The sequence below is a fragment of the Alligator mississippiensis genome, chromosome 7 (genome assembly GCF_030867095.1).
Source record: "Alligator mississippiensis isolate rAllMis1 chromosome 7, rAllMis1, whole genome shotgun sequence".
Taxonomy (NCBI): Eukaryota; Metazoa; Chordata; order Crocodylia; family Alligatoridae; genus Alligator; species Alligator mississippiensis.
Window position 1 is genome coordinate 37,139,491 of NC_081830.1, and position 15,949 is coordinate 37,155,439.

The 15,949-nt window shown below is 45.2% G+C and overlaps 1 protein-coding gene across 3 annotated transcripts in view; it reads right to left on the bottom strand.

Annotated features, from left to right (window-relative positions):
• Positions 1–15,949, bottom strand: part of ATG4B (autophagy related 4B cysteine peptidase) — a 29,657-nt gene that overhangs the window by 6,730 nt on the left and 6,978 nt on the right. For all 3 annotated transcript variants that reach the window (XM_059730824.1, XM_006267030.4, XM_019499841.2), the window contains exons 2-9: positions 13,863–13,961; positions 13,224–13,295; positions 9,405–9,503; positions 8,243–8,344; positions 7,265–7,337; positions 6,404–6,483; positions 1,346–1,536; positions 190–268 (exon numbers count right to left, since the gene is read on the bottom strand). In XM_059730824.1, the coding sequence (XP_059586807.1) occupies positions 190–268; positions 1,346–1,536; positions 6,404–6,483; positions 7,265–7,337; positions 8,243–8,344; positions 9,405–9,503; positions 13,224–13,295; positions 13,863–13,961 (795 nt within the window). The remainder of the gene's footprint in view (positions 1–189; positions 269–1,345; positions 1,537–6,403; positions 6,484–7,264; positions 7,338–8,242; positions 8,345–9,404; positions 9,504–13,223; positions 13,296–13,862; positions 13,962–15,949) is intronic.

Below are 15,949 nucleotides of genomic sequence, written 5' to 3' on the forward strand. Positions count from 1 at the left end.
AAATAGTATTTTAGGGTATGGAGACCCTTATTCACAAGGAAACCTAATCACACAGCACATCATGCTGTTTTAAAGAAAAAGGAAAACACTCGACTTGTAAATTAGGGGAGGTATGAAAGCTGCAGCCCGAGTGGGGCAGATGAACACCTAGCTGATACCACCCAGCACCCAGGAGGGTTACTCACTCACCTACATAGCCAATGAAGTAGTGAGCACTGTTAGGCTTCCCTCCGATCACCCCCAGGGACTGGGACATCATGAAGCAGTGCTGGAAAGCAAGACAAAATATGGGTGGCTAACAACTCAGGAGTACAATGGAAAGGCCATGAAGTGGTGTGTGCCAGGAGCCTGTTCAATAAGCAACTCCAGGAGCAAAAGCAGCCAGTTATAGAAGAAAGGGACTCCCAGGAGGAAAGGAGGCTTCAGCTTGGGGCCTGCCCCAAGAGAAGTGTCTCATGGAAACCTCAGAGGCAGTATCTGGAACCAAGCATCCCAGGAATGGAAAGGGTGGTAGGAAGGAGGAGGTATTTTGGATACTGCCTAGGGCCATTTGTACTATGCCTACAAATGCCAGTAGCAGCTTGAGGCAAAATTCTGGCTCCACAGAAATCAGTGGCAAAACTCTCATGGCCAGGATATTCCCCCTCAAGCTTGTCATTGGACAACAATGCTGACAAGGGGATTCTTGTCTGAATAATCCTGGAAAATGGGCTGAGATGATTTTGTGTCAGAGCTGCAACATCCTGACACTGCAGTGAGGACAAGACACCAGACCTGAATTCAGGAGTTCCCTTGTCCAGACATCTGGGAAAGCACCAGCACTGATATTGCAAGTCAATGGGCAACCTCTCACTAACTCTATGCCCCTCAGATCTGGAGCTCTACAAACTCCTGAGATTGTAGGACACCAGGCAGGGCTTGAAAGACTGCTCATTTAAATCCTAACCCATACATGTGATATCCTACACAAATATGAGCCTGAAGCTCTACATTTGAGGTTCAGGCTGCCTCTAAGCATGGAACAACCAGTGGGCTGGATTCTGTGGTAATCCTGTGCTATGGACAGTCAGGTAGGGACTGAGATTAGATCAAGGGCAACACTGTCACTGCTTAAACCCCATTCTCAAAAGCAGTTTAGTCACATTGGAGCTTACACATCATACTGACTGTCAATGAAACTTAAGTGCCTACATGCCTACCTTTCCTTTGAAAAAATTTACCCCTCAACTAATTTCAGACCTGACTTATCCAATATTGGTAGTAGAACTTCAGGCAGTAAAACGCCAAGTTCCCAGCTCACTTCTACAATACACAGCTTCAAAAATCTCATCCCTAGGTCTCCTACCTTTAGTGTTTCAATATAAGCTTCGTTGATATCCGTGAGCCCAAGCCGAAGAGGTATCAGCAGCACCAGTGGTTTCCATAGTCTATCTGTGACCTCTGCTTCCTCTGGGTACCCATTATAGAGCAGGTCAGAGTCTAGGGTAGGGAATGCTGAAGCCCCAGCACACATCCAGTTGGACTTACATAACCGCCCTATAGAGAGGGAACATGCAAACAGAGGGTTTCAGGAAAGGCTTCAGACAGCTTCCAGATTGTGAGTTGTTCTTTCACAGAGCTCAAGTAAAGCTGCTATTTACATTTCTCCAAACTATAGGACACTTTAAAGAAAAGCAGCACATAGGTTGGTTTAGTGGGAGCCACTACTTTGACTGTTATGTATTCTTTCCAGGTCTCCTTGGTAAAGTTCAGGTTCACATATAGGATATTTAGAGTAAGTTTAAAAATCAAACCTTTCATGCCAAACCACTCAGCACTCCTGGTATCACTTTGGGAACCATTAAAATGCAACCACTTCTACAGTGGAAAGGCAGCAACCAAATGACTGTCATGTGCTTGGAAAACTGAGCAGCATGATTACAAGGAGAGACAAAAGAAAATCTCTCATCCAGCTGAAATTGCAGGGAGAACTTAGGCAGAAAGCAGCATAAAACCAGAACTAAATCTAGTCAGGACAATGGAGCTATCATGCTGTGGCTGAACACAGGAGATCATCTATAATTTGTGCTTGCTCTGTAGTAAGATGCAAACAAACAGCTCTGAACAGCAGGACTCTTACAAGGCTCTCTAAGGGCAGGATTTCCAGCAAGGAGTCCAAGGGGGAATTCCCAGGGGCACCTGAAGCTGGAGTGCTCAGAAGTTCAGGGCTGTAGGTTGCAGCTGTGTTGGTCTAAGGACATAGGCAGACAAGGTTCTTTTGGGTGAATCCAATATCTTTTTTTGGGGGTGAATCTGATATCTTTTTTTTGGAGTTCAGGAACCTCCAAGTTAATGAACATGCCTTAAAGAGTCACCTGCATCAGCTCTGCCAAACAGCTCCATGACCTCCTGAGCAGCAGTGCGGAGTGTGATGACAGACCATTCCAGCAGCTGCAAGCTGCAATACTTCATAATTGGTTTTCCAAGTTCACCAAATAGCTCCCCAGCAAACCCCAGCACTGCACTCCATGAGTCGCCCTCCTCCCCCACTCTCTAGCCTTGTAGGGAAGGCAGGAGTGCTAGAATTTGCCTAGTAAGGTAAAGCGTGGGAGACCATCAGCCCAGAGCATGCTGGGCAGACTGGGATGGTTCAGAAGCTACTTCAAAACTTCAAGTCTTTGGTCATCTGATTAAAAAGCAAGACATTTCAATTACAATGGTCATGCTTAGCATAATCTGTACAGACATGGATCTTCAGAGCATGCCTCTGAAGTAGCCTCTGAGCATTTTCCAAAACACTTAACCAGGTAGCTGGCAGCCACCCAGAGACTGAACTGAAATCCAGACCTGGGAGCCCCTGGCACCTGCCCCTACTAAACCATTTCTCTAGGCCTGGCTCATTTGCTTGCCAGTTCCAATGCTCATTAAAATTAAAATCCTGCAATTCTCTAAAGTGATGCAGATTAACAAACGCAAAACAAAACAAGAAGAGGTGCCTGTGATCCAGGAGGAGATTGTACTCAAAGTCACACTTATCTGCCACCTAGGGAATGAGGCAGCCACCTTGTGACCAGGCCACTGATCTGCTGCCACCCCAGCGCTCTCCATTCTCTCATACCACCCTTCCCCTCCAAGCCTCCATAGTCTCTGCTTACCATTACCACCAAGTGATGCAGATTTCTGTGGCCAACAGCCATGCTGAAGGGCAAATTCAGGGGTAATGGTAAAGAGCGAGTAGGGCTGGAGCATCAGCAGGGACCACACAGGCAAGAGGTGGAGCAGGACACAGAAAAGTGCCAAGGTAAAACAGCATGCAGGAGGCAGGAGAACCCCTCTGCAGCTACTGCCATGTGCTGCCAATCCCCACCCCCAAACTGTTCACAGACCAAATCCTGCCCACGAGCCATAGATTGCCAGCCTCTGACTTACAGCACAGCTCATGTTTTCAGATACCGTCAAGTTCAACAGGGCCTTTGCTCAGGAGCAGCACCCCAGGAAATGGCGCTACCAGGAGACTGGCCAGCAGTGTGCTGCTCACATCAAAAGCATCTGGAATCTCACATATCACACAATCCTTGACTCTGTAGAATGGCTTTGCTTGGGCTATTTTCAGAAGCTTCCCTCCCAAGGCCTCTCATGTCCAAGTCCATTTGCTTTCTTCCCTTGCCATCACCATATTAGTGAACTCTAATATTTCATCATCCTTGCAAAACATTCTGGGACTGATTCAATACCCAAGAAAGCAAACTAGCTAATGCTTCTACTATAGAAGCATGGAAGTCATAAGACTTCCCTGCAACCTGCTTTTCCTTTGAAAGTCATGACATTGAAATTGCAGCTGTTTCCTGACCTGATGCATTACAAATCACTACCAGAGACCGCATCAACATAGATTTGGGTAACTGGTTCATGCTTTTACCCCATTTATACTTCTGAAACTCTGGTATCTTTCATCTTCTGCAGGTACGCTCTATATCCCAACCTCCTTTAGCTGGTGAGTATTGTCCACTGCTAGGACTACAAGACATACCCCAGCTAGATGCCTTTAAGCCAGGTAACCAGTTGCTGTCCATGCCTCTACAGCTACAGCACAGAGAAGGCTGCAAAACTCACTGTCACAACCCAAGGGTGTGATTTTTGTTTGTGTGTGCTTCGGCACTGCTAAATTATTTCCTGCCACTTGTAGCTTTCTTTGCAGGGTGCATTTCTTCGCTGCAACACAGAAATGCATGTTGCAAGGAGTTCCCGCCATTTGTATTTAAATTCATGCCCCACTATTGGTCAGTTCTAAATTATTCCTACGTGGCAGCTAGCGATTGGTTTGCTAGCCGTATAAAAGGCTTGAGTGGTTTCCGCCCAAGTTGGAGGACTCCACGAACATCAGGAGGAGGAGACTTCACGTCTCGTGAAGATCTCTAAGCGCTGCGGAGCCTATTGGACCCAGCGTGAATATCAAGAAGGCAACAGGGGTCTGATCAGCCTCTCGCCTCTCCCCGTCGCTGAACGATCCCTTGACATACCCTTCCCTGTGCACAAAGTTCCACGGAGCCTAGCAAACTTCGTGTGAGTGAATTGTGAGTGAATCCAGAGCTCTGTCCGAGTCCTTAAACTGGGACCTAAGCGAAGTATTCCTGGAAGCTTTCCAGCCTGCACCGCGACCATCTACGGTGTAAGTAAACAATCTTAAACAACCATTAAGCGTCCGTGCCTAATTCTAGCAAGCCGCCTGCCTTCCCCGACCCGGTGTGTCCGGGCTGCTGGCCACAGCCCGCCGCGCGAAAAAAGGGCCTTGGACTGCTCCCGGCCCGCACACCCACTTGAAAAGCAGTATAAATTCATCTGCACTGGACTCCATGCAAAAGAGCTAGATTGCTACAGGTATTTGGGCTAACTAGCTTAAAGCTAGCTGGGGAATGTCTACACACACTGCAGTGTGGCCATGCCTTGAGGCTTCCTAGAAAGTGCTTTGGATTTAAGTGATTTACTCGGGACATGTTCCATTATTCTGACAAAAATAACTTTGCTGGCATTGCATCTGTCAGTATTCATTCGCCAATTCCCCTTCTCCTGGTTTCTCATGAGCTCTTTCCAGCACTGCTCCCCTGGCCTTTTTGACACAATGAACTAATTCAGAAAGGATAATGGATGAATGTTTCACCATTCTAACAAAAGGCATTTCCTATTCACTTGGGAACGAATGGCTGTACAGTACAATGTTAACCGCTACATTTCTAAACTTGTAGAAAACACTATTTGACTTCTGAATGTTCTGTTGTCTGAAAGAGTTTTGATGTTCTATATATATCAAAAATCAAAATCAAAGCTCTGAGCAAGTCAACCAACCCATCAGTCTATTCTGGTAATGGCACACCAGTTTCTACAGGCCTGTGGTATTTGACACTTGGCCTACGCAAATATTAGCAACACAGATGAGGCCATTTTCAAAATGACATGATTGGCAATAGTATTTAAGGATTAACATCAGTAAAATGTTCTTAATGTTTAGGGGATGTCATGATTTACATAAACATTGGCCCCACAAAAAATTTCCACAACAAAGCCAGCATAAGCTGCAGTGAGCCCAAAGCATAGCAACAGCATGCCTCAGCTCTGGCTACAAGACATCATCTCCATAGGGGAAAGGTTAACTCATTCTCTGGGTCCATCTAGGCACTAGTTTAGCAAGGTATGTGCCATCAATGGGACTTTGTGCTTGAAGTTTAATGCTTCAGTGCTTAGGTGAAGTCAAGGCCTCCAATCCTTCGGGTCTCTCTTGACACTGATGGAGGAAGGTTTTTTTTAAACTATAAAGCCACCCGTACATTAGAGCTAATAGTACCTTCACATGTTGCTTGGTTTCAATTGCTGACTAGCTCATGATCTGAACTAATGACCTGAAGGTGAAGAGTTCTGTGGGTTATAACCATCCAGTTCCTCTGCCACACAAGTGAATGGTTACTCCTTTCCCTTTGACAGAGCTCTTTTATTAGCTGGCACTCCCTTCCCTCTTTCCTTCCTCAATTTTAAATATTCTTCCTCAGTACATTTGTTCCTGCTTCCTTGCTCTGTTGAACAGCATGAGTGCTTCAGCTCTCAATGACAAGAGCCAAAGCAGGCATTTCCACTCAAGGTGGCCACCAACAAGAGTTTGCTGGCACTATGCTTCCCTCCAGAACTAAAATCCTTTTGACAAAGCTCACAGTGCCAAGTTCGACACATGAAACTACTTATCTGGCTTTGCTTCTTGCTTGTAAAGGCTGCGATTCCTATTTTGTTTCTAATGCTCTTTGGCCAGGGCTTTGTACAGAGGAGGGTTATAGTGAACTTAGCTTTTTAGCCCTGCAACGTTTTTCCCATTTTTTTTTTCATGCTTCTTGCGATCACAACACAGACAGCTCTGACTCTATATCTATGTGGTACTTACTAATTTCTTCCATCACGACAGTGTTGTCCATGGCTATGTGCACTGCCAATGAGCTCCATGTATCAAAAGTGGCAAGTTTTCTATGGGGGAGAGAGAGCGAGAGAAAGAAAGAAGAAACTAGAGGACTAATTAAAAGGCATTAAGCAAAGGCAAGGAAGAGATTTCTAAGATTCTTATAGAATAAGATAGTGAATTGGGAAACACTGTCATTCACAGATCACAATGGGTTTGCCCCTCGCAAAAGAACTCACTACATACACAGTGCTGAGGGGGTATGTCTTTATCCCACACTAGTGACTGAATGAATGGGATGTTTTACCACATTTTGTTCCCACAGGCACCCATGTACCATGGCACAGCTCCCCCCTTCCTGATAGGCATCGCTGCAAGTTAAATGGCTGGTCTGTCCAGGATTCTTACATAATGCCACTGCTGTCAAGGGCAAGGGAGGCAGCCCTCACATACAAGAAGAGACATGGAGGCCAAAAGGGACCATTACAATCATTTAATCAGACCCCGGTGTAACTGGCCACAAAATTTCACCCAAGGATTCCAGCAACAAGCCCAGCAGTCCTGGACATGGATCTGTAACTGAAGCACATTTCTCTGTTTGGTCTGCCATACTGAGAGAAGATGGGTGTCTGCAAGAATGTCTGCATCTGTCTCAGATTGCTGCCCAGTGGGGTTAATTTCATAGGGAGTAGGAAAACGGTTGGTGTGAATGGAGGTAATATTGAACCCAATTGCTTCTGTATCGCACACAGCACTCAGATACTGACAGGGTGGGAGCAGGCCAATTTATTTGTTTCAGTTTATAAAACCACACCAGCTTTGCTCAGAAGGGACAAATTCAGCACTTACTTGAGCACTTGTGCGACTGTATTTGGTCCATACCACTGACCGATTGATTTGCCCTCTCCAACTCCCATCTGGGCTGTAGCAGGGAAACAAAACCAAGTCAGTCAGTGAGTGATTCCACACCTTCCTCCTGTTGTCAGAATGCAGCATCATTAGATGCATTTACTAGGAACAGTTATAACTTGGGAACACTTTGGGGTCATCCTGGGGTGTGAAGAGTAGAATACCTTGTGCGACTCAGTGGTCCCTCTAGTCAACCAAAGTCATACTGATAGGCCTCCAAAAGGAGTCTCAGATATCCTGTGTTGCGGTAGAGATGGGAGGATACAGCCAGATCCTCAGGAGTCAGTAAGGGGACAAAAGGGAAGAGGCCAAGATGCCTCATAGGAAACACTATGTAAAAGCAATCCTGTTTATGCAGCACAGTTCCCTATTTCTAGAGGTGCCAAGTAGTCACTCTTCTCAGTAACTGGAAATAGGTGCTCATCACCTCCCAGTCAAGCCTGCTGTATTTCTGCCCTTTGCTTTTCCTCCAAAAACAGGATCTTTGTGGAATGTGTGTGCTGGTCCTGCCTATTTCTCTACCAATCATCTGATCAGCAAGATCCTACTTAGCTGCTGCAGACAGAACCGTGTCACCACACTCTCTTGCGCAAGAATTTTCACCCCAGGCTATGTGAAGCGAGAGACAGAAAGAACAAGGGAGACAATGCTTAAATTAGAAGAAAAGTTGCATTGGATAGACACTGTTTTCATGCTTCTGCTGTACTTCCTAAAATCCCTTACAAGTCTTGAGTAGTTTTTAGACAATGTCATTCACAATGGGCAACACAAATACTTACAAGCTGACTGCAGTCATTAGCAAGGTATTATTATTATTGTTGCACTACTAAAATAGACCTGAAAAACCAGTTATTGCTCTTTCAAATTTATGGAAACCCAAGACAAGACACTCCCATGTGCTTATTAATATCCTCTTACCTATCTGATGGATGGAGTAGTAGCTGTCTTTTTTGTCGATGAAGGCATTAAGTACATTGAAATAGTTATCGGTCTGCTTCTTTCCTTTTATCCACCTCCAGTCTAAGAGAGACAGGGAAAAAAATGTTACTTACTAATAACTAGAGATTACCAGCTCTTTCAAGTTATCTCCTCCAGGTGTCACTGCTAATAAGACTTCCAGGAGAACAGGCAGCCAGGGGTCTTATTACCAGGGGTGAGAGAATTTAACAGGGACAGAGGGATGGCATCCAGGGAGAAAGAATACTAGACAGTAATAGTCTTGTACACACACCCATCTCATAACCGGAGACTGGCCCTGGAACTTCTGGTGCTCAGGTGACCATTGATATGGGACACTTGGTATGGGAAAAACAGGCTGCCAGCACCATAGATGTACACCCTGCCAATCAAAAGGCAATCAACAGCAGCCAAATTATTACAGGGATCCAGCTGGCAAGAGGAGTCGCTTCTAAAATAGACATGTAGGGAAAGAACAATTCGCTAGGATGCCTGAGGTATCTTGACAGAAAGTTAACGCTGAAATTAGAACAGGACCCTATCATTTAAATCAGTGAAAAGGGATTACTACTTCACCCAAGAGAGGCTTGGGGCTCTCTCAGCTAAGCCTTTTAAGGGCCCCACCAAACAAGGAATGGGGTTCTGTTCATCATCTTAGAGACAGGGATGAGGCCTTGCCATAACTTAGACAAGTTCAGCAAACAAAATGTCTTGACATTGAGCAGTCCCTCTGAGAGGCTGCTGTGGCAGAAAATCCAGATGCTAGGGTGCCCTATTCCCCTGCCCAACAGTTACAAAGGGAAAACAAGCAGTGATTTTGGCACAGAGGAATTTAAAGGCATTTTTGCTTATTAGCACAGCCCTTGCCAGTTGTGAACACATTCGCACCCCCAACCCTCACTTAAAATAAATTTCTTCATGTAGATTTTGACAAGGAATAGCTAGCAAGAATAAGTGGGAATGTCTCTAACAGGGCTGCTCCACCATCTTGCCCTTTTGTGGAGAGGGTCCAGGTTAAAAAATTGAATGGAGCCCATAGCAATACCAGTTTGTGCCCTAATAATAGCCTACGATTCAGAATCACATGGCTCTGGACATCTCTCTTGGTGGCTCATTGGTTTACCTCTGCCTAAATGCCTGCAGACCAAAGCCTGAGCAAAGATCATCTGACCACACCTCAACATGCAGCCCCAACCAGTATCAGACGTAGGACCTGTTCCACCTGCAGCCAAGAAGAAATGAGAGAACAAAGGATTATTTAAGGGTCGGACCAGCTATTTAGTCACAGTACACTGTAATGGCAACAGAAGGAGAGAGGAAATTGGAGCTCTGTGTCAGCAGAGGCAGCAGGTTCAGTCAGGTTGGGGGACAGTGCTTGGACAATAGTGTCTCTATCCTTCCCTGCTTTTACCAGAAGTTCTGGCAGCAGCCAGCAGCTACCCCACAACCTACCAGAGGATGTATACATCTGTGTGATTCTACCAGCTGCACATGACACCACTGCAACAGCTGTGTCAAAATGAGAAGTGCATCCTGTGAAAGCAATAGGTGCTGAAGGGGCTTCAACTACAACAGGGGCAAGACAGACTACACCTGTCTTCTGCCAGCCACTGAGGCTGGCAGAAGCCTTTCTCCTATGAGAGGTGCCATGACTGGTGGGAGAGGGGAAGGGGATGGAGGATCTGCTGTTACAGAGGAGCTTTGATAGTTGATGCTGTCTCACAGAACACTGCAATGTAGATGAGGCCAGTGACCTACCTCTCTTAGGTGGTGTTCCTGAAGAACAGAGACACCCAAGATAAATCTAGCCCATCCCACCACGGAAAATAAGAGCCAGGCACTCCCAGAAAAAGAGAGGTGTCTCTCATGTCAACATACAGCCAGCTCAGGCCTGGTTCACACTACATAGTCCTGCTGGCAGAACTCAGGTTCTGCTGGCAAAATCAAGAAAACATCTAAACACACGTCCCCCAGGGTGCCAGAGCCCCTTCTTCCTGCTGATACAGCAACACCTACTCTGTAAGTGACCTCGGGTTTCTGCCACCAAGGGAAAGATGCCAGAGGAAATGTGAAATGCACCTGTGCTTTCTGCTGGGAGCTGTGGCCTAAGAGCTGGTACCTCCCAAGATGCAATTTGTGCCTTGCCAGCACAGCTGCTGTAGTGGAGCTGCTCTCTGGCTGCAGATGTCTATTAGCAGAATGTAGACAACAGCTAACATGATTTTAAAACATGTCAAGCTAGGTCTACATTAAGTATCCAGGGGTGTTTCAAATCCCATTGGCTTGCTCTAAAGTGGCAGACAACAATTCTACACCTTTGCATCCAGTCAAAAGTTCCAAATGTGTAAGAAGCTATAATTATAAGTGCACAAAGAACTTCTCCACTGGTAGAACAAACACTTAAAATTTAATTTATGCGTGGTCTGCCCCCTTCTAATGTAAAGAGAGAGATCAGGGAGAATTGTCTCTTTCTACAATCTCACAGTCATCCTGACGAAGTGTAGCTATGAGAACTAACCTTGGGATTTCTCTCCATACCCCATTCCTATAGTTCTCACTGCTGTGTATTGTCCAATAATAGAAGATAACTGCATGGAAAATGCACTCCATAATGTCCTTATTACATTTCCAGCTTTTGTCTGTTTGATTTGGTTTCAGTCCAATAAAGGTCATTAATAAATACTGTTTTACTTTAAGTTATGTAGGACTGACTTCATTTTGAGGGTAAGCACAAAAACTGGGGAGGCTCTAGATGTTTCTCATGCTTTTTGAAACCTATTGCATCTACAGTTGCATCATATCCAAGAAAAACAAATTTAAGATGCATCGAGTACAAAATATATTGTCTCCTATAATGTCATTCTTGTGTATTTTGAGCTGTGACTGAAAATAATCCAATACCATGTGTGCAGGGATTGATAGATTTTAAAGAGAAAAAAACTGATCAAATTACTGGAAGGATTTTAAATAGTTTCTCTTAGATCACTTGCAAAAATTAATTCCCACTACCTGCTTTATGGGTCGAAATCTGGATTACCACTTTAGAGCAACATTGAAAGCTTCTTCCACAAAGAAGAAGATCAGAAGACCAACCTGGTCTTGTCCTGGCCATTTAGATTGATTCAAACTGTTAAGAAATGCTTAAGCACATGTAGGATGTGGTCTCATTTTTTGAGTCCACTTTTGTTTTTAATACTTCCTAAGTCTTCTAGAGCTTTTAGAACATGAGATTATCCTGTAGATGCCAAATAAATTTAGCTTGCTGGCCCACTAATAACTACAAGTCCAGCAACTTTATACAACCTTCTTGGTGCATAGATTTTGGGTCTCTCAGCTCATCATTGGCTGTTTGTGATCCCAGAGGAAGGGAAAAACAAGTACAGTTAAATATTTTTTAAAATATCATGCAGGAAGATTAGGAACAGAAGTGGAACATTTTAAACATTGTTTCCACACAGAAAGGGATCCAATGTCATCCTGCATAGCAAAGGTAAGCTAGTTTCAGATATTCCCTAGTGCCCCCTAGAAACCTGCCTTATATTTAGAACATCAGTCAGACAAATTTGCACTAGACTATTGAGGTAGCCCCCTCTCATCCTCTTTGATCAACAGGATATGACCATGACATTAGGCCTTTAGAGTGTCTAAGAGCAGCAAATGAACAAAGATTTTAAAGGACTTGATCCTTCTTTCCTGATGGTTTTCCCAATCACTACTCCCCTCCCCCCAGACAAAGAGTAATGTCATACTGTGAAATAGCAGAAAGCTTTTTCAGAATCCATATTGTAGCTGAAAATCTCAGGGAGTCCAACATTTTCTCTAGACTGCAAAAATGGAAGTGACAAGAAAATTACAAGACAGCCAACAGCAGGAGGAAAATTTCAAAGGAAATCCCTCAAAAAGAAAGCTGGGGTTATTTGGCAGTCCCCAATTTCCCAGCTTTTTGAGCACCTCTCTGTTGTACTGTGAGATCTCCAACTCCATTGTTGCTACTCCTGCACCTTCAGTCTACAAATGTGGAACTGAGGTCAAGAGAAGATAAGTGACTTGCCTAAGGTCACCTAGGGAGTCTGGACAGAAGGCTCAAATTCACTTCCATGTTCCCAGTCCCAATGTAACCCCCTCCCCGAATCCAGATGCACAGAATCAGCTATTGTCAAAAAAAGACCCTTTTGTACACCAGAAGCAACAGAGTACTAACAAAAACCCAAAAACCAGTGCTGCAGGCAGGGAATTTGACAGATTTTCTCTTCCTACATTGGACCTTATTACTTCAACACTGCTCTTTGACTTTGTTGTCCAGACACTACAGAGTCTCCAGGTCTCTCCCAACCTGGTGTTCTCTCAAAGCAACTGTGTATTCCACTGCTACTACATCAACCTCCAATTAACATGCTTGCTTCAGATGGAAGTACACCATAAATGCATTCCTGATTCAAGTATCCAGGTTGTAGCCATATTGGTCTAGAGGAAAAGGCAACCAGAACTCATAGTAGAGATATTTTTTATTAGACCAACACGATTTTTGCAAAAAATATTCCTTTAATTGCAAGCTTTTGGGCACAAACACCCTTCTCATCAGGCATTGGAGAAAGGATTATGAACTGACTGCCCAGAGGAGTTTTCCATCTATTGACTGCTCTGTGAAATCCTATGAAATGTGAACTTTCACCTCTACCCAGAAGAACTTTTACAATCCTTTCTCCAATGCCTGATAAAGGGTGTTTGTGCCCAAAAGCTTGCAATTAAAGGAATCTTGTTGGTCTTAAAAAAAAAATATATATATATATATATATCCTCTCTACTACGAATCCTGATAGCCTTTTCTGAGTCAAAGTTTATTGAAGTCTATGGAAGGCTCCCACAGGATGAGCGCCCATGAAGCAAACCAGCCCCCTTTACAGCATAGATTTGCTTTCTTGACTGAGCCCGTGCAACTTACCAATGGCAGGAAAGTTCTTTCTGTACGTGAACCAGAGCCGAGAGGTCACATCCAACAGGATCTCTTCTTTCTCTGAAGGATTTTGAAAAGAACGTACATAACATTTCTGAGAAAGGCACTGCACGCTTTCTGAAATCCCTCATGCCCAGCTGCTTTGACTTAGATGTACTAGCTGTGACAACACTGATGCTCATTCAGGGCCTGACCTGTCAGAACAGGATGATTCTGCTAGGGTTGGACCAGTCAAAGGTCTGGTCTGCAGATGGCAGATGATTAGGGTAGGAAAGAAAACACTGGGTTGGGGAAATAAACTTGGGCCTTGTGTGGAGAAAGTCATTTTGACTACCTCATTCTCTCCTCTTTTCCACCAACAGATCTTTCACCTGCTTTTAAAGTCCTGGCATATACTTCTGAAAGGCCCCCAACTTTCTCCAGAACCACAAGAGGAAGGGCTGGAGGTGACCAGGCAGGACTCTACAGCAAAGAACCAAAGGAGCTGGGGCCACCATGAACAAGCAGACATGCAGCAGAAGCTGTCTGCTACTTTAAAAAGCTGGGATCACCTCAGAGCCCTACATCAGCAGTTAGTACAGCCTTCCTTGCAGCACCCAGTAAGCGAGCAGCATGTGAGTGAAGTACCTGGAAATACGCTGTACTTTCTCCCCAGTATCCAGACAGGCTCTTTGGTGTCAGGGAAGTCTTCATACTCGAACCTGAGAGTATCATAGGTGAGAGTGGCTGGTGAGAAACAGAAAACATAGAAATCATACACTCCTTCTGGTTGGGTGGGCTGTTTCACTTTAAGTTGTGTCAGAAATCATAGCACAGGCTAGATCACTTCAGAGGGTCAGTGACACCAGCACGCACATGTGTGAACATCTGCTGCGGGTCTGGCAGGGGCTTGATGGATCCTACTGCAATAGGGCAGCCAACATGCTACGGGACACTGGCGTGTTGACAGGGAATCAAAACACAGTGCTGCAAGCCTCTGAGAGTGGCCAGAACTGGCTGCTTCAGAGAAAGGTGCAAGGAGCCCACAGTAGACAGACGTGGCAAAAAAATGCCTCCTAATGCCAGTCTCATACCGTTCTCTACGGGTATGCCTACATCACGTACCTGGGGGATGCTCCCAACATTCCTTCTGTCCCCTGGCTTGCACATGCCAAACCCAGATACAAGGTAGCAAAGCCAATTTGGGGGCCACCTTCTGCACCTCAGGCTCTGGTGTTTTAGAACAGCTGATGGGGACAACCCCGAAGCATCTTCACCACCGCATGTCCAGGCCAGGCACATGCAAAAAAGAGCAGGAGGGACAGTGTGCCTGGAAACATCGTACCCAGGACTCAGAGACACCGCAGACATATCTGAAGTCAGAGATGGACCGAAGCCAAAGTTTCAATAGAAACAACAACTCTGGAAGGGTACTGACAACAACTCTGGGCAAGTCCTTTCTTTCCAGAAAACAGGGTTGTCTTTCAGTGGTGCAGGGAAGATTAAATCTAACATAGATACCAAGTGGGGTTCTGCAAACTGTCCCTTCAGTAGCAGTCTTTACTTGAAAATAAAGCCCACAGCTTGGGAAACAGTGAGATGATGTCCTTCACCTCCATCACACCAGAAGGCAGGTGAAACAGAGGGAGCTATGCTGAAACATCCAATTCAAAGGCTGCGAGCTTGCATGCTCTCTGTTCTACTAGCTTCCTGTAAAACATGACCTTGACCCCTGCTTAAATACTTGTCTTTTCTTATGCAACTCTCCAGCACTGATTGCTCCACTACAGAAGGATCCTACAGCAGAGCTTCTTGATCAGGATGCGTTGGAGCCCCAGCCCTTCAGGCACAAGTGAGAAAGCAAACCTGAAACATCAGGCAGAGGCAACCCTGTTGTTTGTTCAGCAGCCCTGATGTTTTAGTGGAAACAGGGGCTCCCCAGGGAATCCATGAGCTGAGCCCCAAGGAAAATAAGAAATAATGGCCACAAGCTAGCAGAGAGTAGATTTAGACTGGACATTAGGAAGAACTTCTTCACAGTTAGAGTGGCCAAAGTCTGGAATGGGCTCCCAAGGGAGGTGGTGCTCTCCCCTACCCTGGGGGTCTTCAAGAGGAGGTTAGATAAGCATCTAGCTGGGGTCATCTAGACCCAGCACTCTTTCCTGCCTATGCAGGGGGTCGGACTTGATGATCTATTGAGGTCCCTTCCGGCCCTAACATCTATGAATATATGAATCTATGAAAAAGGTCCTTACAAAGAGTGCCAGGAGATTCAGTTCCAATCACATCTTACTCTACAGCTTATCACACTGAAATGGCTTCGCTCAGTTCTGCCAGACAGGAGAGATCTCCTCAAGGGCTACTCTAGCTAAAACAATATTTAATAAATACCAAGTGCCATGTTTGACATGACTGGCACCACACACTGCCTGCTCCATTCCTCATTGTCACTGTCTATGCCACTAACCTTGCCTGCCTGGTACAAATCAGTAGCAACTCTTCTATACCACAGAGACCTCAGTATTTGCCTTTCTAATCTCACAAGTAGACTCAAGTGAAAACAGCTGTTCTTTACTCCTATAGATTGATGTTTATCACCACTTAATTTTGCCTTGTAAAGTGTTAACACCTGAAAAGCCTGGGCACTCCATACATTCTTCACCCTATAGCTCACGGTGCCAGCCACAGCACTGAAGAGAATTGTGAAGTCTATCCTCCCTCCCTCCCTCCTTCCA